The 24,896-nt window shown below is 42.0% G+C and overlaps 1 protein-coding gene across 1 annotated transcript; it reads right to left on the reverse strand.

Moving 5' to 3' along the window:
- On the reverse strand, nt 1-24,433 carry LOC310790144 (uncharacterized protein; the record flags this gene model as incomplete). Its single annotated transcript, XM_083651823.1, has 4 exons — nt 24,382-24,433; nt 23,447-23,778; nt 4,576-4,763; nt 1-72 (listed from the first exon to the last, which is right to left on the reverse strand). Exons 2-4 carry the CDS (start codon nt 23,730-23,732, stop codon nt 1-3), a joined length of 546 nt encoding a protein of 181 aa, XP_083507949.1. The 5' UTR covers nt 23,733-23,778; nt 24,382-24,433.
- Nucleotides 24,434-24,896: the final 463 nt, after the last annotated feature.

A 24,896-nucleotide genomic window follows, 5' to 3' on the forward strand; every position in this document is an offset into this window, starting at 1 on the left:
CTAGGGGGAGATGACCTTGCACAGATTGTCCCATATTCGGGGGACACAGTTTGAAGAAGATGAACATGCATGCTACAAAAGGGAAATTTTAAGCCACAAGGTGGTAAAGTCATAATTATGTTTGATTTTTGGTATAGCGCCCACACTGGCAAAAGAGGCACCAGCGCAGCTCAGTCTAGTGACAGTGTGAAGGGCTGCCACTATGTTGGAGCCCCCTATCAGTCTTGAGAAGAAATCCTCAATGTTGTATCGCCGCAGGGCTTGGATGATGGCTGGTTTGATGTTATATCAGCTGTTTTACACTCTCCCAGTCCATCGTAGAAAGCACTCGCTCGACTAGCTCCCATTTGCCATTGATGTAGTGGATTGTGTGACAAAGATAGCCTTTTCTATAATCATCTGTCCACATGTCTAAAGTGAATGCGCCACTGTACTCCAACTGTTCTCTCAGCTAAGGAATTATGCTTTGGCAAATGGCTCTAGCTGCCTGTTTGGTCACTGCGAGATATAGTTGTAGGATCTGGTAACAACCGGTAGAGTAAGGTCAAGTTTTGAAAAATGGACACAATGGAATGGCTATCAGAACCAGAATAAGTTTACCTTAGAACCTTAGCCATTGAGCTAATAGAGCTGACATGACATATCTTGACCTGGAAGTGAGCTTCCCATTCATTTTCTCCATAGACATTTCGAAAAATCCTTATAGAACCAGTTTTTAGGCTGGAACCAAGCCAACCCGTGACCTACGGAACCGTGAGTGACCATAACATTTCAGTTGGAGCAAAAACAAAAAATAAAGATGGGGGGAGGGGGGTAAATCAATTCACCCCCCCCCCCCCGTTATGTTTTTGTTTTGTTGGCTTAGTTCTAAATGGCCTCCATCTATATAGCGCTTTTATCCAAAGCGCTTTACAGTCAGTAGGTACATTCACCCATTCACACACCGATGGCGGCAGGTTACCACGCAGGGTGCTGCCACACCAACGGGAGCAATTTGGGGTTCAGTGTGTTGCCCAAGGACACTTCGACATGCAGACTGGAGGAGCCGGGAATCGAACCACCGACCTCTTTCTTTCAAAGTAATTAGTGGACGACCCGCTCTACCTCCTGAGCAACAGCTGCCTAGCTGCGGTATAGGCTTAAAACTCTTTGGATAAAGATTTTTCCAAACATGATTGAGAAAAATCGGAACCTGAGGTGAATGTTGTGTGAATGTTGAGCTCTATTGGTTAGTAGAATAGAATAAAAATTCTGCTCAGATAGCCTCGGCCTCATGTCTTTTTCAAATCCTTGATATTTAATAGTTTCTTATATTTTGCACATCATTGCCATTTTAGAAACATTTGTTAAATAATGATAAATCAATTTTAAATATATTAAGAAAAGCATAAAATATTGGTTAATTTTGAGGAAATGAACCTATGAAGAATGTGTGTGTGTGTGTGTGTGTGTGTGTGTGTGTGGGTGGGTGGGGGGGTTGTTTGTGAACTTGCCTGGAAAATTACCTGTGTGCCTGAAGTGTTGTTTTAATCAGTCATGAATAAGAACAGGCATCCAAGCGTAACAGTTGTGAAGCAGTTAAATGTGTTATTGTTTAGCCACCCAGGGAGAGGGAGATGTCATCATCATAATCCTCCAATTTACCTTTTACCCAGGTGGCCGGGGGCAAGCTGGGCAAGCAAAGGCAGCTATGTGTTTTCGACACAATGATGACATTTGGACCTGGGGCTGTGAAATACAGGCTTACCAATTAATCAATTTTGTTTAGTTTAATGGCAGCGGATCATGCACTTTGAAAACATGCTAACATTAATTGGCAACACTACAGCAGGTTCATTATTAACCATGCTACCTTAGTTTTATAGTGCAGAAAAACAATTTAATCAAATTAATATGGGAATGAAATGGGAATAAGCACTCTGCAGTTTCAAGAACTATATTGACCAAATGTGGCAAAACACATAATTCACTTCCTATCTGGCAAAATTTCTTATTGTGATAAAATGTAATATTTTAACTCATTACCCACCAGAGGTTCAAAGGGAAAGGCGCCAGCCACAGCCAGGGTTTCTGATCATTTTCACTAATTTTCCAAGACCCACAGAATATTTGGTAATACTTTTTTGGATAGTCCGCCTACAGATAGTCTTAGTAACGTTTCAACAGCTTATTAGTTGACATTCAACAATTCAGCTTCGTCTGTAGATGTTTAACGGATGGTCTATAGTTCTTCTTAAATGCACTTTGGAAAAACACAAGGGACATTTTGGAATATTAATCACGGTAGATTAACGCAGTGGTTTTCAAAAATTTTGTGCCCAAGGCGCACCAAAGGGAAGGCCAAAATCTCAAGGTAAATGGTAAATGGACTGCATTTATACAGCTTTTATCCAAACCGCTTTAGTATCTGGGGGTTCAGTATCTTGCCCAAGGACGCTTCGACATGCAGACTGGAGGAGCTGGGGATCTAACCTCTGACCTTCTGGTTGGTGGACGACCCGCTCTACCTCCTGAGGCACACCTGTATTCATATCCATGCAAAATAGTCTGTAAATGCTTTTTATTTACTTATCAAATTTATTTACTTAACAAAACAGTTAAAGAATTAATTTGAAGCGTAAAATTACATCAAAGCAGCAACACACCCATTTAAATCAATCCAATTTAAGCATGATTTAATAATTTAAGCAGAATATCAGAGCAATTTACATTCTATTATTAAAGCTCTCAGTTTCTACTACTACTACTGTATTTCTCTGCCTAACTTGCACAAGCTACTCTGATATCTGTGCTGTCTGGCCGACTGACACTCTCCACTGAATGCAGGTTTTCTTACTCGCGCTTGATTCCTACTGCAGCTCGCTGAGCTGGCCCTGCAGCACGCATACGCAGCGGCCTCGCCCACTCGCCTAACGTTTTTTTGGAAGAAAAGTCATTTTTTCAAGTTGCTTGGGCGGACGTCGCGTAGTACTTTTTCTCTGCCACTGAGGTGCGCTAGTCTAGCAGACATGCTATATGGTCGTATTGCAGTATTACAACCTCATGTATGAGTTGGAGGACATGTTGTTGGGGAACCAATTGATTGAAGGAAGGAGAGTTCTGGGATCTTCTGGATAGGATTAAGGTTCGATTATTTGGCCATGACTCTCCCTCGTCACTGCTTGTCAGTATGCAGGCACGGCCGGTAGCCACTGTCTACCTGTTGAGAGCCTGGTGACGTGGCACACTGCATTCAATCAGAGTGTGTGCTTCCTAATTAAAATCTAATGGTTCATCATATAGGCTATAACCTACACATCATAAAAATATTTTTTCATTTAATAGATGTGTAGAAAATTATTTTTATCTTATTTTAATACAATTAAATCTGAGAGGGAATTATTTTCACCGGACTTTGTGACCGGCGAGATTCAAATGTGTCGGACTTTAAATGGTTTTACTGAGGTCTGATAGGTAAAAAATGATAGGTAAAAAATAAAAAAATATTCCCTCATTTGTTTCATCTCATTTTACACACTAATGATTTGCATTTCATCATTCAGTTAGAGTTTGAACAGAATTGTGTATGACAATCACTCAATCAACAGTATCAAAATATGCTACTACTGAAAGACAATGCAACTATTGAATTACAGTATATTGTCCAGCCCAATATTAAGGGACCTCTGCTGTGTGGACTATCATGTGTGTCTTCAAGTGTCCTTTAAGACCAAAACATTTACCACAGACTGAACATTTAAATGGCTTCTCTCCTGTGTGAACTATCATGTGTTTCTTCAAATCTCCTTTTTGACCAAAACCTTTACCACAGACTGAGCATTTAAATGGTTTCTCTCCTGTGTGTACTATCATGTGTGTCGTCAAGTGTCCTTTAAGACCAAAACATTTACCACAGACTGAGCAATTAAATGGCGTCTCTCCTGTGTGGACTCTGATATGCATCTTCAAGTATGATTTTTGACTATAACTGTTACCACAGACTGAGCATTTAAATGGTTTCTCTCCTGTGTGGACTCTCATGTGTGTTTTCAAATCTCCTTTTTGACCAAAACATTTACCACAGACTGAGCACTTAAATGGTTTCTCTCCTGTGTGGACTCTCATGTGTGACTTCAAGTTTGCTTTCTGACCAAAACCTTTACCACAGACCATGCAATTAAATGGTTGCTCTCCTGTGTGGACTCTCATGTGCTTGTTCAAGTCTCCTTTATGACTAAATATTTTACCACAAAATGAGCAACTAAAGTTCTTCCCAAGAACTTCACTGTTTTCCTGTGAGTCTAAACCTGACTGAGCTTCACTAGTTTCATGATCACGGTCTTCAGTCTCAGGTTCAGAAGACTGTGAAGTCCTGCCAGCACTAGTGGGCTTTAAATGACTAGCTGGATTTAAGTTCCTAGCTGGTTCTGATACTCCACAGTCCTCTCCACCAGCTTCTGTTTTCATCTGTTCTGTTGAGCTGCTGGCTAGAGGCTCTGCCTCTCTGTTCTCATCAGTTTGGCTTTGATGAAGCTGTGAGGGCTGAGGTTTCTCTTCATCATCTTCACTCTTCACAGGGACAGGAGTGAATGGGACTTGGATGATATGGGCCTCCTCCGGCCCTTGAAGCTGCTCTCCCTCCTGACTGGTCCAGAGTTCCTCCTGTTCATCTCTAATGTGTGGGGGCTCTGGGTCCTCCTGGTCCAGACTGGAGCTCCACTCCTGCTGTTCATGGGGAACCTCTTCTTTAATGACCAACAGCTGCTGAAGGCATGGAGGTACAGCTGAAATACAGACATATTCACATTAAGGGAAACTGACTAAGTCAACCTAAACTTGTTACCATTAAAATTCATAATGTTAATGAAATCCATAGGCGTCATGAATTGGCATAAAACATTTTCAACAAGTTTTACAAAGGAAGAGTGGGTGAATTCATTAGCAATCACACTGCAGTGATGCTGTGACTTTCTGAGGAACTGCTTACAGAATAGGGCTGTTGGAACGAATTTTGATATTTGAATATAATTCGATTTTAATAAATATTAATAAAATACGATAATTATTTTCTTCGATTTTTTAAAATCTTATTTTATTTTTAAAATGTTGCCTTGGCTAACCAGCGTGTGAAAACAAATCATGTTGTCACATGTGATGAACTATTCAAGTTTTCTGAGTCTGGAATCACAATATAATCTCATGAGCACGCAGTGCATTAACGTTGCAGTAGTTTAACTTGCCAATCTATTTCCCTGCACCGGGAGACAATAGGAGCAGTCAAGTAGCCCAATACAGCCTTATGGCACAAGTGAATCACATTGGCATTCAACAAACATGATAACAAGTTGTTAATCTGCGGAAACATTTTTGTAACTAATTTTTATGCCTGAGTGGAACATGCAATAATAGTAACAATAGCAAATAATAGTAATAATTGGGCGGGGGGGGGGTCGCAGCTGTCTACATGTTCTCTGAGGGGAGGCTCACTCTCCAACACTTGAAACCCCCTGGTATAGCACATTTCATAGACCCTAGAACTAATCTCACTGCTAAACTAGAATGACCGCAACGCGGACTTATGCCTCTGCCATTAGTTCATTCTTGAGTCCAAATCGCCATTTGAGGCAAATTGGAAGAAATTCCGTCAAGGCGCTCCTGAGATGTTGCGTTACAGAGCTTGGAAATTGGGTGTGTGAGGTCACAGTGACCTTGAACTTTGACCACCAAAATGTAATCAGTTCATCCTTGAGTCCAAGTGGACATTTGAGGCAAATTCGAAGAAATTCCATCAAGACATTCCTGAGATATCGCGTTAACAAGCTTGAAAATGGCATTCGAGAGGTCACAGTGACCTTGACCTTTGATAACCAAAATGGAATCAGTTCATCCTCGCGTCCAAGTCAATGTTTGAGCCAAATCAGAAGAAATTCTATCAAGCCGTTGTTGAGATATTGCGTTAACCAACTTGGGAATGGCGTTCGTGAGGTCACAGTGACCTTGAAGTTTGACCACCAAAATGTAATCAGTTAATCCTTGAGGCCAAGTTAATGTTTGAGGCAAATTTGATTAAATTCCGTCAAGGCATTCCTGAGATATGGCGTTAACAACCTTGAAAATGGCGTTGGAGAGGTCACAGTGACCTTGACCTTTGATCACCAAAATGTAATCCTTTCATCCTTGCGCCCAAGTCAACATTTGAGCCAAATTGGCAGAAATTCCATCAAGCTGTTCTTGAGATATCGCTTTAACAAATTTGGGAATGGCATTCGTGAGGTCACAGTGACCTTGACCTTTGACCACGAAAATCTAATCAGTTCATCCTTGAGTCCAAGTCGATGTTTGAGGCAAATTTGATGAAACTCCGTCAAGGCATTTCTGAGATGTTGCGCTAACAAGCTTGAAAATGGCGTTCGAGAGGTCACAGTGACCTTGGCCTTTGACCTTTGTCCACCAAAATTTAATCAGTTCATCCTTGAGTCCAAGTCGATGTTTCAGGCAAATTTGATGACATTCCGTCAAGGCATTCGTGAGATATCACGTTAACAAGCTGGAAAATGGTGTTTGAGAGGTCACAGTGACCTTGACCTTTGACCACCAAAATCTAATCAGTTCATCCTTGAGTCCAAGTCGATGTTGGAGACAAGTTTGATTAAATTCCGTCAAGGCATTCTGAGATATCGCGTTAACAAGCTTGAAAATGGTGCTTGAGAGGTCACAGTGACCTTGACCTTTGACCACCAAAATCTAATCAGTTCATCCTTGAGTCCAAGTCGATGTTTGAGGCAAATTTGATTAAATTCCGTCAAGGCGTTCCTCAGATATCGCGTTAACGAACATCGTACGGACGGACGGACATACTGTACTGTACGTACGGACAACCCGGATCCATAATGCCTCCGGCCTGGCTATCGCCGGCGGAGGCATAAAAAGTAATCTATGGGGGACTTCAGTTGAGAGAGAGAGAGAGAGAGAGAGAGAGAGAGACCATTAGATTGCAATTCCAATTAATGAATATGAATGATTGGGACATTTATTATTTTGGTTTAATCTCCATGCCTGTTTAAGTGACACATACTGTAAAAGCCTGTCAGTGATATTCAGGCATGCCATTACGTTTCTGCAAATTAATAAACAAGACTAATTTTCACTAAGTATTTAGATGACCAATTAATCTTGTTTATTAATTATTCTTAGTGTCTCTCCTAGGGATGTCGAAAATAAAAAAATCTTGACCGACAACCGACCCTTAGCAGACTATTGATCGGTTAACCAAGAAGATTAAAATGCGATTAAAATGCGATTAAAATGCGCTATTTGACTGTCTGTGCCCCATTAAACAATTACCACAACAAATGCTTTATTTTTTTCATTAGAAAGCGTTTATTTCTAGAAGCAGAAAAAAACATTAACAAAATGAAAAGACAAGACGAATCCTCCAGGACACTAAACAAAAACATTCCTCCGATAGGCTACTGCATAGGAGCTGCACGCATTGCAGAAAGGGGAAACGCGGGCAGAAGGAAAAAAATCCATACTCACAATTCTCAAATGAATTATGTTACTATGCAGGTGTCGGAATTAGTCTAATAAAACCAGCAGAAACGAATTTTAAAAGCTCAGAATGAAAATATGTTGCTAGTAAACAAATTTCCACTTGAAGAAGAGCACATCACAACACGCAACCGCCCCGTGAAGTGTTTCAGCGGATGACAGCCTCATCACTCTCTCCTCCTTTTAGCAACATTCTCACTAATCAAACAGTGGTTTACCTGCTTTTGAGTTCTGCAGAAAATAGTTTGCTTCTCTCCCCCCCCCTCTCTTCATCCGCGACGAGGGCTGTAGGCTATGCTCTCTGTGACTCTTGCTGCACAACTATGGAATTATAATAGAATCTATATTCAAGAGGGTGTTCAAGAAATTTGAGAGCATTATTTATCAATTTCACGTTCATATTTTCGACCCTTGGACTCAAAAAGCCCCTGCGTGTGCTCAGATTTACTCTGCTTGTCCTCAAACTATACGCTCGCGCTCAAAACTTTACACTCGCGCTCAAAACTTTACGCTCGCGCTCAAAACTTTTCTTTATGGACAGATTTCATGCACTCACATTCAAATATCATGTCCTCGGACTTCGATTTTGTCTGCTTGTGCTCTCAGTCTATGCTCCCATTCAAATTGAGTGTGCTCTCTCTTGGAATTTCTCCTCTTGGATTTTCTCTTTGCTCTTGGATTTAGAGCGAAACATCAGTATCAAAAAGATAAACCAATAGAAAGCCAGTATAATGTTGACCAATCAAATATCCCTGGGTGGTTTCTGGGTGCATTTGTTTTAGTTTTAGGCTGTCCCGTGTGGGCGGTTTTCTAAACTCCAGTAGGTGGCGGTAATGCACATACATATGTTTGCCAACCGCCATCAAACTCCAAAAAAGAAGAAGAAGAAGGTTTTTTCTACCAACACGCAAACAGTTCATGTTAGCAGGTATCCTTACATTTGTTTATAGTCACGTTATTAGTGTTTAGACATTTGGTAGATGTGGTTTTTAATCGCTATAGTATGACTAGCTCTATAGCCTGGTTGAAACAGGACACCCGGTTTAACGCTATCAGGTTATCAATGTGTTTTACTGTCAATGGTATTTACTGTCGATACTGGCTAACGCAAGACCAGCGATTAATGTTAGTTAGTCGGTATTTTGAGTGTTTATTTTATGTTTCATCGTGGCATTCCTGTTCACTAACGTTACAATTGCTAGCTTTAACGTTAGCTATTGTTAGCTAACTAGTCGTAAACATTAGCTTGCTACCTCCGATTGGAACTGTCTTTCGGCTAGCTATGCTAACCTAGAAAGAGGTCTTTCTCTTTCTGGGTTAGCATAGCTATTAGTTGGCATGCTTTATCAAGGTGAATGCGCTGGGCAATGTTACCATCCATGGCATAATGTGTTGATAAATTATACTGTCGATCGATGGTTCAACCAGCAAATGCATGAGGCCAGACATTAATGTTCGTTTATTACAGTCGGGCCGCCGGTGGCATTTTGTTAGCTAGCGGTATACTCTCATGAGGCATTCCTGTTGTTAGCTACAAGCTCACGTTCTTTTCATTAGTTTTGTTAAACTAACAAGAGCAATGCCGATTGCCGAATCACTTATGTGGCAAACACATGCATTTAAATCCCTTATGTAACTTTCCTAACGACGTTAAATGAGCCACTAGCCAGCTCGGTTCAGGGCTTTATGTATCACGTTAACGTTAAGCCTAGCTTAGCCTGATCGTTACGCGATACACTTATCGTAATGCTATGACATATTATCAGAGCCATTCATAAATCCATCTGGTTATTTGGCATCACTACTGTAACGGACTGTTCAGTGTTGTGATCTATTTGCGTTTGTATGTGAGGCTCTGTTTAGTGTTCACTCAAGGGTTGTTGTGGTCCTGCTGTGGTATTCGGATAATAAAGTCAAGCCTTTTATAACGTTACAGCCTGACTACCGTTTATTTTCTTAACAAAGTGTGAATAGGCGGACCCGAATACACGGCTACATTGGTATCAGCGGTGGGATTATTCACAGTTTTGTTTATTTGTGACGTTAAAGTGCGGAGGAGCCGTGTTAGTGCATTTAGCTTAGCTGCAACAGTATAGCCAGACTGTTCAACACTGAACAGTCTGTTACAATACTAATTTGATTGTTGATTGTGTGTGTGTGTGTGTGTGTGTGTGAGAGAGAGAGCAGATCTAGGTTTTTCTGTCATCTGTCTGTCTGACTGAGGAGCCCAGATCAGAAACGCCATCGAGCAACGACCTCTGAATAATGTAAGTTATGCTATCCTTCAAATGTAAATATAGGGGACTGGTAACTGTAGTAGTTTTTATTAAGTTTACACAAATACACATTCCATCCTAAAAGTATAAATTCCATCGCTACATGTAGGTGTGTTTGCATAGCACATTTTTTAAATCAGATTTCCACAGAGAGGAACATATTAATCTACTAGGAATCTCGCGATTCCAAGGCTCGCCCGCTGCGCGGCCTCGCCCACGCTGCTGGCTGCCGAGCTGGCCTGCAGCTCGCATGCGCAGCTCAGCCACTGCGCGGCCTCGCCCACCGTATGGGCTCACCTGCTCTTATGACATCACTGATGATGTCACAACTTCATCGCTGATGGCATCACAATTGCTCTTATGGCATCACTGATGATGTCACAACTTCACATCTGATGACATCACTGATGACATCAACAGTCTTATGACATCATCGGTGATGGGGGTAATTGAAACAGGGAAACAACTAGTCTCGGCTCCCAGAGGTTTGGTGAGCTGCGCCACCAAACGTCTGGGAATTTCACTGCCAGAAACTGTCTGTCCGAGCCCGGCGAGAACGGCCGGCAGCAGACACGCCTACATTTATTATTATAATTTTATTTGGTAGCGGCAATGCCATTTATCATAGTCCTAACACAGAGCATGAAGCTGATATGCTCCAAACAAAATTTATAGCTGTTGTTTATTTTACAATGATGTTTCCTACCCGGAAGTGGTCCGCTTGCTACTGTGAGTCATCAGCAGGCTCTGTAACGTTAGCCTCGGGAGTCTGTCTTATCGCTGGGGAAAAGACCTCTAGCCGCCGGGGCCGGATGAAACACGTCCTATTAACAGGTTATGTTTGTTTCTAAGTGATTAATATGTTTCTCCGCAAACGCTGCGATGTTTTGCGAGACACTGGTTCTGCATGAGCGTCACTGCGCCCAGAAAGCAGGCCCGCCCACAACACTCATGATTGGTTCTCCGATGCAAGGTTTCCAACAGCGCCACCTAACGTTATGCAAAGATTTAAATAGTAATATTCTCAGTCTTACAGGAGTGAAACGGATTAAGACTGAGGGCTGAGTCTAGGAAACAACAAACATTGCCCACATGTTCCCTTTTATAGATAATAAGATAGATAGATAGATAGATAGATAGACTGATGGATCATCACTGACAGTCCTGGAAAATGATCTCTAGAAAAGAACCCTGAAGTAGAGAGTCACTAACTCCACCCTCCTCTCTCCTCCCAGTTCGAGTACGGCCGGACTCCCAGCCTGAGGACGTCTACATGAACAGCTGATCTTCCTCATGTCCACTGAAGCGTCCCAAAACGTCACTGCAAGAACAGCGTCATTCACCAACGCCACTTCCACAGGACGCATTGACGCCGCCTCCTCCTCCACTCCGGACCCCTCTGGAGCCCGACCCTCCTGGCGAGACCGGGACAGCGCGCGCGCATGCATGCATGCATGCAGTCAGCTGAACGCAGCCAGGACGCTGTGGGCTCCCAGCCTTCTCCTTGAGGCCTGATGGCCGTCTGCACAAGCCACACAACAGCTCTGGGGCTGGTAAGCAGTGCTGGAAGCATTGTAATAGACTAACTGTCCATTAATCTCCTTATCAGGCACCCAGAAGTAACGGGACTAATTTTAGTGTTTTCTTCCAATTTGGGCCAGTAGGCTAGTGTCGGCCATATTGGAATTTTTTGTATTTTCATTCCTTTCATGTTTTTTGTCCTGTCTAGGGTGTCTCCTGTTTCCTGCAATCAGCATAATTATATTTTATATATATATATTTATATTTTATTACCCATAGGTTCCCCAAGGTATTAACTAACTAAACTAATCTTTTACGGCCTAGTGGTGTGCTGTGCTTCGACCCCTGAACAGATGGGTGAAATGATTTGGCTTGACGTGCTTTAGCCTATCTCTTAGACGGTCTTGAATTGTGTGGTGTGGTTTGGTTTTACCCATGTTGTTAAATTATGAGCTTGATCTTATGCATGTGTGCCCAAATGTTTGCTGAATTGCAGTGTCCTCTGGAATGGAGTGTAATATGAAACTGGCCTAACAAGTACGGTATTGGTTGTGGCAGTTTGATCTAGTGGGACAAGCTACTGGGAAGAGGGGAGCTGATTTAATCTGCAGAAAACAGTATTTTGTATGTTAATGATTTATTCCTAAACTAAATGTTAATAAATGGAAATGTATAAAGTTTACTCCGTCTCTGTGTGTGTGTCTTGGGGATTGAAATAGGTGGTGTCAATTCAAGTGGGCCAGTTGCCCCAGAAATTGTTCAAGTGTGACAAATACATTTCAAATGTGCAATACTTATTGCACTTTTATTTTATTTCATTCTGTTCAGTTGCGCTTAAATTTTGTTTTAGTCTTCAGTGATACAGTTGCACTTTGAATCCTTTTGGGCAAATACGGTTATAATAATACATTTGAATGAAATTTGTGAATGACAGTTTTGAGTCAATTTGTCCACTGTTATTTTCTTCTTCTGGCGTTTGTTCTTAGACTTTCAGCTCCGTTGAGGCGAGCCAGACCACTGTGTCATCGTCCAGGGCAATTAAGCCATGATCACCGTTTGGTGGCCGGTGTTTTGGGCAGCTATTCATTATGTGCTCCACAGTCTGTGATGGGTCCCCACATTCACACTGGGCGCTGTCCGCGAGGCCCCACCTCAGCATGTCTGCCCCGAAACGCCCCACGCCTGTCCTCAGGCGGTTGAGAGTCGACATATTGGTTTCGGGGCAGGTGCTGGCCAGGAACGTCCGTGGGGTCCTTGATGTAGCGGTGGACCCTAGATGGTTCGGCTGACGTCCACTGGTCCCTCCATCTTGCCTTGACCCATGAGGGCTTAGGGATGTCGGCTGGTGTTATCAATATAATGTGATGTACATATTATTACACTACAAGGGTGGCACACAGCAAGTTGTACTTTCAGCTCTGTTAAAATGTTTAGTACATTATGTATACTAGAGTATTGCAATATATCGCATTCTGCATTTTTTTATTGAGTGCTTCAGAATGTTATTGCTGTTTGATGTCAGAATATTTTTTGTAAAGCCTGTGTGTATCTGAGCAGTTCCCAAATGATGGGAGAGTACATGAGTTGCCTACAGTATATGGCAAGAGGAAAGATTCAGAGGGACAAATGCTGTTGTGCTAGCAAGTGCTATTGAACACTAACCAGTAGTTTTATGGAGATATCTGGCACAGTTCTATTGCAAATGAGATTCCTTTAGACATAGGCCTACCTATTCTCTGAACAGTCAAATTAGGTCATTCCTAATGGGGGTTAAGTGGCATAATAGCCTATAAGTTAAGTAGTGCTTAGGAAAAGGAAAATGGACTGATGTGCACAAACTTGGATGGACTGAGTTTCATAAATGCATCAACAAAATCAACTTAAAAAAATCCATTAAATCTGGATTAAGCATCGACAGGTACAACTTTACAACAGCCAGAAATAAAGTGACACTGGAGCTGCGAAAGGCCAAAGCAAACTTTTGGATTCAAATTATTGTGAACGGGGAATAGTAAGAAAATATGGCAGAACATAAACAAATTAACAGGGAGACAATACAAGAAGGATATCAAAGGCCTGGAATTAAAAATTTACAACCAGCTTGTGCCGAGACCCTGTTATCCTGGCACAGGAATTACATTTTTTTTTTATAAAATCCATCGAAGACATTTCTAAACAGTTCACCTCATCCCTGCATCCTGACAGACCAGTAAATAGAACAGCAGACAACCCACCACTACAATTCTGCATCCAAGACATTTCTGAGACAGAAGTCATCAATATCATCAGTGCTCTCTAAACAATTCAAAAGCCAAGGATGTCTACGGTCTCGACACCAGCTTTCTGAAAACACACAAGGAGGCGCTGGCGTCCCCAATCATGCACCTTGTTAACCTGTCCATTAGGCACTCGGTGGTTCCTGGGGCGTGGAAACTGGCCTCAATCACCCCCACTTTTAAAGCAGGAGACGCTCCAACCTGAATAATTATAGACCGATCAACATCTTGCCCATCATACAAAATGATGAAAAATGGATTGCCAAACAAATAATGGAATTTCTTGGTAATAGTCAAACCCCCCTGCAGCCCATGCAGTTCAGTTTCCGACCAGACCACTCTACAGAGTCTGCCTTGGTCACACTCATTGAAAAATGTAAAAGCCTATTAGATAGAAAGGGCTGTGTAGGCACTGTATTTTTAGATTTAAAAAGGGCGTTCGACACTGTCAACCATGTTGACATTGACCCATGTGTAGGCCTGGCTCACCAGGTCCTGTCTCCTACTGAACGCAAAAAAAACTGTTTGTATGTTTTTCTTGAAGCAAGCTACAACTCTTACACATTCCAACGTATTCTTAGGAACTGAGGAAATCAATGTTGTTAAGGAGTTCAAATATTTAGGTGTTATGCTAGATTCCACTCTCCTTCAGGAGCCATGTTAAAATGGTGTCGAAAACAATAAAATCCCATCTACATAACTTTAGGCAAATACGGTGTTCCTTATCGGATAGTGCTGCCATGATGTTCCTGCATTCTATGATACTGTCACATTTGAGCTACTGTTTGACCAGCTGGTCTATGACAGGCCCAACAATCCTTAAGCCAATTGAGATACTCTATAAAAAAGCATTGAAAATTCTGGATAAAAAAACCTTTCACTTACCACCACTGCAATATTCTAACCAAGTACAACATGCTAAGTTTTGACGATTTCAGAAAATTCACCTCCGCTTGTCTAATTTACAAAATCCTTCATGGCCTTGCGCCACCGCCTCTTAACACCTTCATTAAATACAGAGCAATGTCCAACTCGACTCGATCCACCAGAGCCGTCACGAACGGAGACTGTGAGGTTCCACTAAGAAGAACCTTGTTTGGTCAGAATGTGCTGTCCTTTAGAGGATGCACGGTATGGAACAGCCTACCCCCTTCCATAAGGGAAAGCTCCAGTCTGGTCACCTTCAAGGGCCATCTAAAAGCGTGGCTGAGACTGAACCAGTCCTGCGACCATGTGTGACCTTGCAGGATGCTCACACTTGTATTACCTTTCACCATTAATAATTGAATTTTCCTCTTCTCTCTCTTTACTAATTGTACTGTATTGCTAGGATTGTATATTTCCCATGTATTTTATGAGTTTTCTCTGTCACTGTGCTTGTTTTCTGGGTTGCATCAACCGGCCAAGGGACTGCAGACGGAAACTAGCCTTCAGGCTATAATCTGGCATATTTACATGTACTGTTTGTACTGTTCATTAATATGCACTGTCCCTCCCCCCCCCCCCCCCCCCCCCAAAAAAAAAAAAAAACAGTCTCTGCAAATCTGCCACCAACAGAGGATGCATTTGAACAACATGTCCAAAGAGCAATGTATCAGACAGCGATATGGTGTGTCACAGTCACATGCTCAAACCCTTGTTATGGTAAGTGGTAAATGGCCTGCATTTATATAGTGCTTTTATCCAAAGCGCTTTACAATCAGTAGGTACATTGACAGAGACATTCCTATCGGCAAGGGATGGGAAACAAGTGTCCATATACCAGATCAAATGAGCAGCCACTTTTTATTCGTCTGTTTTGTTTTTGCTTGGTTAATTTGTTTTCTAGTCCGTTTCTGTTTATGAAATGAAATGAAGCACTGAGATTTGGGGCTACCATAAAACAAATGTATTATTATTACTATTATAATTGTATTATTTTGTCATGTCAAGACAGGAGATACTACTGATTTATATAGTTTGGATTAATGTTCCAGTTTCAATAAAACTTGCAAAATGTACATTAACTTTATTTTATTGGGTTACCCACATTCTGACTATTTGGTGATGTAGTTCAGCCACCTGGTATTTCCCTTTCCAAATATGATGACCATCAGAGTGAGCATTCTTAACTTATAGGCTATTATGCCACTTATCCCCCATTTGGAATTACATAATTTCACTGTTTCAGAGAAGAGGTAGTAGGCCTATGTCTAAAGAAATCTAATGTGCAATAAAACTACCAGATATCTCCATCCTGGTTAGATGGACCAGGATAGACTTTCAGCTCCGTTGAGGCGAGCCAGACCACTGTGTCATCGTCCAGGGCAATTAAGCCATGATCACCGTTTGGTGGCCAGTGTTTTGGGCAGCTATTCATTATGTGCTCCACAGTCTGTGATGGGTCCATCCTGGTTAGTGTTCAATAGCACCCTAGACAATTAAGTAATGGTCTATTTTTTAGGGATTTCTGTTTTTCTGATAAATGAGAGAAAAGTGATGGAGTCCTATGTTCCTATCACCACAAAGTACAATTTCCGCCTAAACTAAAGCTATGTTTACAGGACTATAATTCAATTTTTGTTTTAGGTAAATCATTTGACTATTTGGTGAAGTAGGATTGGGGTAGTTCTAAAGAACAACACCAACAAAAAGTCCCCCCGTGACAATCAATTTAATTAATGGGAGACCCTAAATATAAGAAAATCATTGTTGGGTTTTGTTCTACCTCGGGTAGGGGTGTATCTCAAAATCTGAGGGCCCTTTCTGCTAGACTGGTATAGTGGTGTTTATATTGAATAGCACAAAGGTAAATTGTACATTCAAAAGACATGCAGACCAGTCACCAATCCTGTAGTCTTCCTCTATCCAAGTAGTTCTCAGTGGGCTCTGGGGATCCCCAGGGATCCTTGAGGGGTTTGCAGGGGGTCCCCAGCAAAACGGGGGATAATTTATTTTCACTATAACAATTTCCATAAGTAACAGTGACATAATTTGATGACTTGAATGACTTTTGGTCAAGGGCTTCCGTTTCTGTACTAAACCATTTAAAAGCAAAAATCCTATCAGATGGGGGACCCTGGGCCAAAATCTTATCAAATGGGGGATCCATGGTCTAATTTGTGTCCGTTTAGGCGTCCTTGACGTGAAAAGGTTTGAGAACCACTGTATCCAAAGAAACTGTTAAGCAACAGAATTACAGTGAAAAGTTCTATAACCTACCCAACACTTATATTTGACAGTTAAAATCCAGGTGCATAAAAGCATAAAACTACTGGTTAGTGTTCAATAGCACTTGCTAGCACAACAGCATTTGTCCCTCTGAATCTTTCCTCTTGCCATATACTGTGTAGGCAACTCATGTACTCTCCCATCATTTGGGAACTGCTCAGATACACACAGGCTTTACAAAAAATATTCTGACATCAAACAGCAATAACATTCTGAAGCACTCAATAAAAAAATGCAGAATGCGATATATTGCAATACTCTAGTATACATAATGTACTAAACATTTTAACAGAGCTGAAAGTACAACTTGCTGTGTGCCACCCTTGTAGTGTAATAATATGTACATCACATTATATTGATAACACCAGCCGACATCCCTAAGCCCTCATGGGTCAAGGCAAGATGGAGGGACCAGTGGACGTCAGCCGAACCATCTAGGCTCCACCGCTACATCAAGGACCCCACGGACGTTCCTGGCCAGCACCTGCCCCGAAACCAATGGTCGACTCTCAACCGCCTGAGGACAGGCGTGGGGCGTTTCGGGGCAGACATGCTGAGGTGGGGCCTCGCGGACAGCGCCCAGTGTGAAGGTGGGGACCCATCACTGACTGTGGAGCACATAATGAATAGCTGCCCAAAACACCGGCCACCAAACGGTGATCATGGCTTAATTGCCCTGGACGATGACACAGTGGTCTGGCTCGCCTCAACGGAGCTGAAAGTCTAAGAACAAACGCCAGAAGAAGAAAATAACAGTGGACAAATTGACTCAAAACTGTCATTCACAAATTTCATTCAAATGTATTATTATAACCGTATTTGCCCAAAAGGATTCAAAGTGCAACTGTATCACTGAAGACTAAAACAAAATTTAAGCGCAACTGAACAGAATGAAATAAAATAAAAGTGCAATAAGTATTGCACATTTGAAATGTATTTGTCACACTTGAACAATTTCTGGGGCAACTGGCCCACTTGAATTGACACCACCTATTTCAATCCCCAAGACACACACACAGAGACGGAGTAAACTTTATACATTTCCATTTATTAACATTTAGTTTAGGAATAAATCATTAACATACAAAATACTTTGTTTTCTGCAGATTAAATCAGCTCCCCTCTTCCCAGTAGCTTGTCCCACTAGATCAAACTGCCACAACCAATACTTGTTAGGCCAGTTTCATATTACACTCCATTCCAGAGGACACTGCAATTCAGCAAACATTTGGGCACACATGCATAAGATCAAGCTCATAATTTAACATGGGTAAAACCAAACCACACAATTCAAGACCGTCTAAGACAGCGTTTCTCAACTGGTGGGTCACGACGCCGTTTTGATTGGGTCGTGGACATTGGCCAATTTTTTTTTTTTTTTTTTAAGTCTGCCTTTTCATTTCATATTTAATTTTAGTTCAATTCAGATGATTGAAACTGGATTAGCATGGCCCCAGTTTAATTAAAAGTTATGACCAGTTTAACTAAAAAGCATATAGCCTGCCTGTGATTCCTTTTTATTTCATATTAGTTAAATTCAGACTATTGAAACTGGATTAGCATGACCAGGTTAACTTGTTTTATTATTATTATTATTATTATTATTATTATTAACTTGTTTAAAAACATATAGGCATGTAATTCAAGATAAGTCTGCCTTTTATTTCATATTTCATACAGTTCAAATAAGACTTTCTGAGCATGACCAGTTTGACTTGTTTAAATTTAAAAACATATAGGCCTGTAATTCAAGTCTGCCTTATTTCAATTGGTTTTTAGCCCTAGTTGCACTTCTGTTGCACTTTTTTGTTCATTTGAGGTTTATAACAGTGCATGAAGGCATTGTGTATTAAATTAATGCGCTATTTTTTGTGCAATAAATTTGAGTGGTTTAAAAAAAAATCTGAAACTTGGGTCGCGACTTCATGACAAGGAAAATAGTGGGTCCTGAGGCTACACCAGTTGAGAACCACTGGTCTAAGAGATAGGCTAAAGCACGTCAAGCCAAATCATTTCACCCATCTGTTCAGGGGTCGAAGCACAGCACACCACTAGGCCGTAAAAGATTAGTTTGGGCAAGTTAATACCTTGGGGAACCTATGGGTAATAAAATATAAATATATATATATAAAATATAATTATGCTGATTGCAGGAAACAGGAGACACACTAGACAGGACAAAAAACATGAAAGGAATGAAAGGAATGAAAATACAAAAAATTCCAATTTGGCCGACACTAGCCTACTGGCCCAAATTGGAAGAAAACACTAAAATTAGTCCTGTTACTTCTGGGTGCCTGATAAGGAGATTAATGGACAGTTAGTCTATTACAATGCTTCCAGCACTGCTTACCAGCCCCAGAGCTGTTGTGTGGCTTGTGCAGACGGCCATCAGGCCTCGAGGAGAAGGCTGGGAGCCCACAGCGTCCTGGCTGCGTTCAGCTGACTGCATGCATGCATGCATGCATGCGCGCGCGCTGTCCCGGTCTCGCCAGGAGGGTCGGGCTCCAGAGGGGTCCGGAGTGGAGGAGGAGGCGGTGTCAATGCGTCCTGGTGAAGTGGCGTTGGTGAATGACGCTGTTCTTGCAGTGACGTTTTGGGACGCTTCAGTGGACATGAGGAAGATCAGCTGTTCATGTTGACGTCCTCAGGCTGGGAGTCCGGCCGTACTCGAACTGAGAGGAGAGAGGAGGGTGGAGTTAGTGACTCTCTACTTCAGGGTTCTTTTCTAGATCATTTTCCAGGACTGTCAGTGATGATCCATCAGTCAGTCTATCTATCTATCTATCTATCTATCTTATTATCTATAAAAGGGAACATGTGGGCAATGTTTGTTGTTTCCCTGTTTCAATTCCCCCATCACCGATGATGTCATAAGACTGTTGATGTCATCAGATGTGAAGTTGTGACATCATCAGTGATGCCATAAGAGCAATTGTGATGCCATCAGCGATGAAGTTGTGACATCATCAGTGATGTCATAAGAGCAGGTGAGCCCATACAGTGGTCGAGCTGCAGGGTGGGCGAGGCCACGCAGTGGCTGAGCTGCGCATGCGAGCTGCAGGCCAGCTCGGCAGCCAGCAGCGTGGGCGAAGCTGCGCAGCGGGCGAGCCTTGGAATCGCGAGATTCCTAGTAGATTAATATGTTCCTCTCTGTGGAAATCTGATTTAAAAAATGTGCTATGCAAACACACCTACATGTAGCGATGGAATTTATACTTTTAGGATGGAATGTGTATTTGTGTAAACTTAATAAAAACTACTACAGTTACCAGTCCCCTATATTTACATTTGAAGGATAGCATAACTTACATTATTCAGAGGTCGTTGCTCGATGGCGTTTCTGATCTGGGCTCCTCAGTCAGACAGACAGATGACAGAAAAACCTAGATCTGCTCTCTCTCTCACACACACACACACACACACACACAATCAACAATCAAATTAGTATTGTAACAGACTGTTCAGTGTTGAACAGTCTGGCTATACTGTTGCAGCTAAGCTAAATGCACTAACACGGCTCCTCCGCACTTTAACGTCACAAATAAACAAAACTGTGAATAATCCCACCGCTGATACCAATGTAGCCGTGTATTCGGGTCCGCCTATTCACACTTTGTTAAGAAAATAAACGGTAGTCAGGCTGTAACGTTATAAAAGGCTTGACTTTATTATCCGAATACCACAGCAGGACCACAACAACCCTTGAGTGAACACTAAACAGAGCCTCACATACAAACGCAAATAGATCACAACACTGAACAGTCCGTTACAGTAGTGATGCCAAATAACCAGATGGATTTATGAATGGCTCTGATAATATGTCATAGCATTACGATAAGTGTATCGCGTAACGATCAGGCTAAGCTAGGCTTAACGTTAACGTGATACATAAAGCCCTGAACCGAGCTGGCTAGTGGCTCATTTAACGTCGTTAGGAAAGTTACATAAGGGATTTAAATGCATGTGTTTGCCACATAAGTGATTCGGCAATCGGCATTGCTCTTGTTAGTTTAACAAAACTAATGAAAAGAACGTGAGCTTGTAGCTAACAACAGGAATGCCTCATGAGAGTATACCGCTAGCTAACAAAATGCCACCGGCGGCCCGACTGTAATAAACGAACATTAATGTCTGGCCTCATGCATTTGCTGGTTGAACCATCGATCGACAGTATAATTTATCAACACATTATGCCATGGATGGTAACATTGCCCAGCGCATTCACCTTGATAAAGCATGCCAACTAATAGCTATGCTAACCTAGAAAGAGAAAGACCTCTTTCTAGGTTAGCATAGCTAGCCGAAAGACAGTTCCAATCGGAGGTAGCAAGCTAATGTTTACGACTAGTTAGCTAACAATAGCTAACGTTAAAGCTAGCAATTGTAACGTTAGTGAACAGGAATGCCACGATGAAACATAAAATAAACACTCAAAATACCGACTAACATTAATCGCTGGTCTTGCGTTAGCCAGTATCGACAGTAAATACCATTGACAGTAAAACACATTGATAACCTGATAGCGTTAAACCGGGTGTCCTGTTTCAACCAGGCTATAGAGCTAGTCATACTATAGCGATTAAAAACCACATCTACCAAATGTCTAAACACTAATAACGTGACTATAAACAAATGTAAGGATACCTGCTAACATGAACTGTTTGCGTGTTGGTAGAAAAAACCTTCTTCTTCTTCTTTTTTGGAGTTTGATGGCGGTTGGCAAACATATGTATGTGCATTACCGCCACCTACTGGAGTTTAGAAAACCGCCCACACGGGACAGCCTAAAACTAAAACAAATGCACCCAGAAACCACCCAGGGATATTTGATTGGTCAACATTATACTGGCTTTCTATTGGTTTATCTTTTTGATACTGATGTTTCGCTCTAAATCCAAGAGCAAAGAGAAAATCCAAGAGGAGAAATTCCAAGAGAGAGCACACTCAATTTGAATGGGAGCACAGACTGAGAGCACATGCAGACAAAATCGAAGTCCGAGGACATGATATTTGAATGTGAGTGCATGAAATCTGTCCATAAAGAAAAGTTTTGAGCGCGAGCGTAAAGTTTTGAGCGCGAGTGTAAAGTTTTGAGCGCGAGCGTATAGTTTGAGGACAAGCAGAGTAAATCTGAGCACACGCAGGGGCTTTTTGAGTCCAAGGGTCGAAAATATGAACGTGAAATTGATAAATAATGCTCTCAAATTTCTTGAACACCCTCTTGAATATAGATTCTATTATAATTCCATACACAACAGGAGGACGAGCGCAGCAAGTCCGCACGCAGCTGTCAGCTACTGTACCTTCCGACAGCACAGAACCATCAGTATTTTGGGGAAAAGGCCACTAATTTATATGTAGGCAGGCACAATGACTGATGAATAAAAAGTTGTTATACCGTAGTTTTGCGCAGCTGTCAGCCAGAGGCTGTAATTAATCGTCCTACCTGTCCGTCATGCAGTGCTGCGGGAGGATGAGAAAATGAAGCAATTCAGTCTGTCTACATTTTTTGCCGTTCTAATCTCATCATGAGATGTAGGGAAATATATATTAGTAGTCACTGTGTTTAGAAGAGCATTCTCACATTGATCAGTCTTGCTATAGTGTAGTGTAGCATTATATTTGGCATGCTTGCTATATTTAAACTGCCGTGAGATTTGTTTGTGGATATGACGGCGGGGATGACAGTCGCTGCGTGGAGAGAGAGAGGGGGGGATCTCAGAGCACTTTGGTCCCTGCTGGATCCTCATTTGACGCTCCAAAATCGCCGTTTAAAACAACGGGTGGGCTTCAAAACGCGAGCGTCAGAGCTCCCAGTGCGTTTGGGGCTTTAATCAATGCCTACAAACAATCCGTCTCTCGTTGTGAATCAATTTCTCAGAACTGGCATGTGTTGGACAGTAAAGAGTAACGTTAATTGCTACTTTTCAATTGTCAATTAGACCGCTTCATGTCTGCATCTTTGGAACATGGTAAAAACTGTGTTTCATCATTCAGTGCGAGCATATGCGTGCGTGTGCATGATGAATGTAATGAGAGGGAGAGAGAGGGAGCCATAAGGCTGTTTGGGGCTACTTGAATGCTCCTATTGTCTGCCGGTGCAGGGAGATAGTCAGGCAAGCGACACTACTGCAACGCTAATGCACTGCGTGCTCAGGAGATTATATTGTGATTCCAGACTCAGAAAACTTTAATAGTTCATCACATGTGACAACATGGTTTGTTTTCACACGCTGGTTAGCCAAGGTGAGACGGACAAGATTTGCCGTATAAAAAATTAATAATAAAATTAATAATGATAATAATAATAATCTAATTTTATGAATATTTATTCAAATGTAATTATATTCGAATATCGAAATTTGTTCCAACACCCCTAGTCAACGCCTTTTTGCGTAGTTATAAATGACAAATCGTAGCAGCGGACTTTGATGGCAAAATTTGTGCATGCTACGAAAAATGCGTGCAGGTTGGCAGGTCTGAATTCATTATTTTCACTTCACCCAAAAACCGTAGCAACATATTTTCTTCAATAGGGTTTCATTTTGAAAGCTGTGACCGAAAGTCAACCCTGCCTTCTTATTGTGTGTAGCTTGACGCTGCTCCTAGCTATGGTCGGGATGGACTAACCTGTTCTGTGCAGCTTCACTTCATCAAGCAGCTTCCTCTGGCGGTGGATCTCCTGCTCTGACCGCTGAACTTTGTCTTCGTATTCTGCCACGGTTTTCTCAAACAGCGCGAAAATCTCCTGCACAGCCGCAGTTAGCCGCTTGGTGAGCAGCGCTCTCAGCTCCTCCGGCGGGATTTCAGCCCTTTCTTTTCCTTTTTCTAGCAGGAGCAGAAAGTCTTCAGCAGCGGCACTGATCCGCTCCTGTACACACACCCTCAGCAGCTGCATGGCCCCCGAGCTGCACATTTGACTCCTTTCTGACTGCTTTCAGCACTTGAGGGCTTTCTTCCTTCTGCAAAACAAACACAGCGCGTGGGACAGGAAGCAGATCGACTAACTGTTTTCCAGGTCAACGTGGTTCGTGTTTGTTGAGTGAAGCACAAAGAGCAGAGGGCCTCCTGCTGGCCTGGAGGGGCAAGAGACGATTCAACTTTAGTGGTCTCACACTGAAAAAATGAAAAAGTACTGAACCTGTTAAAATCAGACAAGGTCATGTGCACTTCACTCTCGCTAACTATTTTGCTGGGCAGTTAATGTAATCACTGTGGGGCGTTGGGAATAAAGTGCTCTTTAGATGGATTTGTCTTCAGTGAACTTTATTACCAACGTCACTCACTGTGCACCATTAACAGGTTCAGACAGGAAGTATGATTTCCCTTTGTGTGGTTCTGTAACCATATAACATAAAGGCCATCAATTAGGGATGCCCTGATCGATCGGACAATATTCAGTATAAATATGAGATCAGAGAATTCTGATAAAGCTTTATAGTCGCCGATTGTAAAAAAAATGATCAATGGCGCAAAACACGTGAGTGATTTCTCATTGGAGTTTGCATCGTCGTCTGCAGACTAGTCTCACGTGGTCAGACCCAATGTCTTACGTCATCACTTACAGTTGTAGTACCTCCAGTCCTCTCCAGCTCCAGCTCTGCTCACGCTGGGGTCTGCTCGCCGGGCTCTGCTCTGCTCGCCTTTCAGCTCAGGACAGGGAGGGGATTTTGCCTGCGGGAGAGCGAGTACTGAGTTGAAACAAGTGTTAAAGTGGTTGTTTTCTCATAGCAATTAACTTGATGCGAGTCGAGTCAGACAATCCTCACGAGTCCCGAGTCAGTAAAAAGAGTCTCGAGTTTCGAACGATTCGTTCAAACCTGCCCATCACTAATAAGCACTTTGCAAACCTGCGATACCGTGGTATTTTTGTCCAAGGTTATCATACTGTCACACATCCCTAGATACCATTTGTTTATTATATCGCAATCACAATATTGTCCACAATAATCACAATCACAGCTTTTCCCCAAATCATGCAGCACTATGTTGTTTTTTCAATTTATTTATTTATTGCTCTTGTGTGGTTCTGATCTATGTTTCATTTCGCGTGTTTCTTTTTGCTCATATTTATGTCATG

This window comes from Poromitra crassiceps (genome assembly GCF_964638095.1).
Source record: "Poromitra crassiceps genome assembly, chromosome: 15".
In the NCBI taxonomy this organism is placed as follows: Eukaryota; Metazoa; Chordata; class Actinopteri; order Beryciformes; family Melamphaidae; genus Poromitra; species Poromitra crassiceps.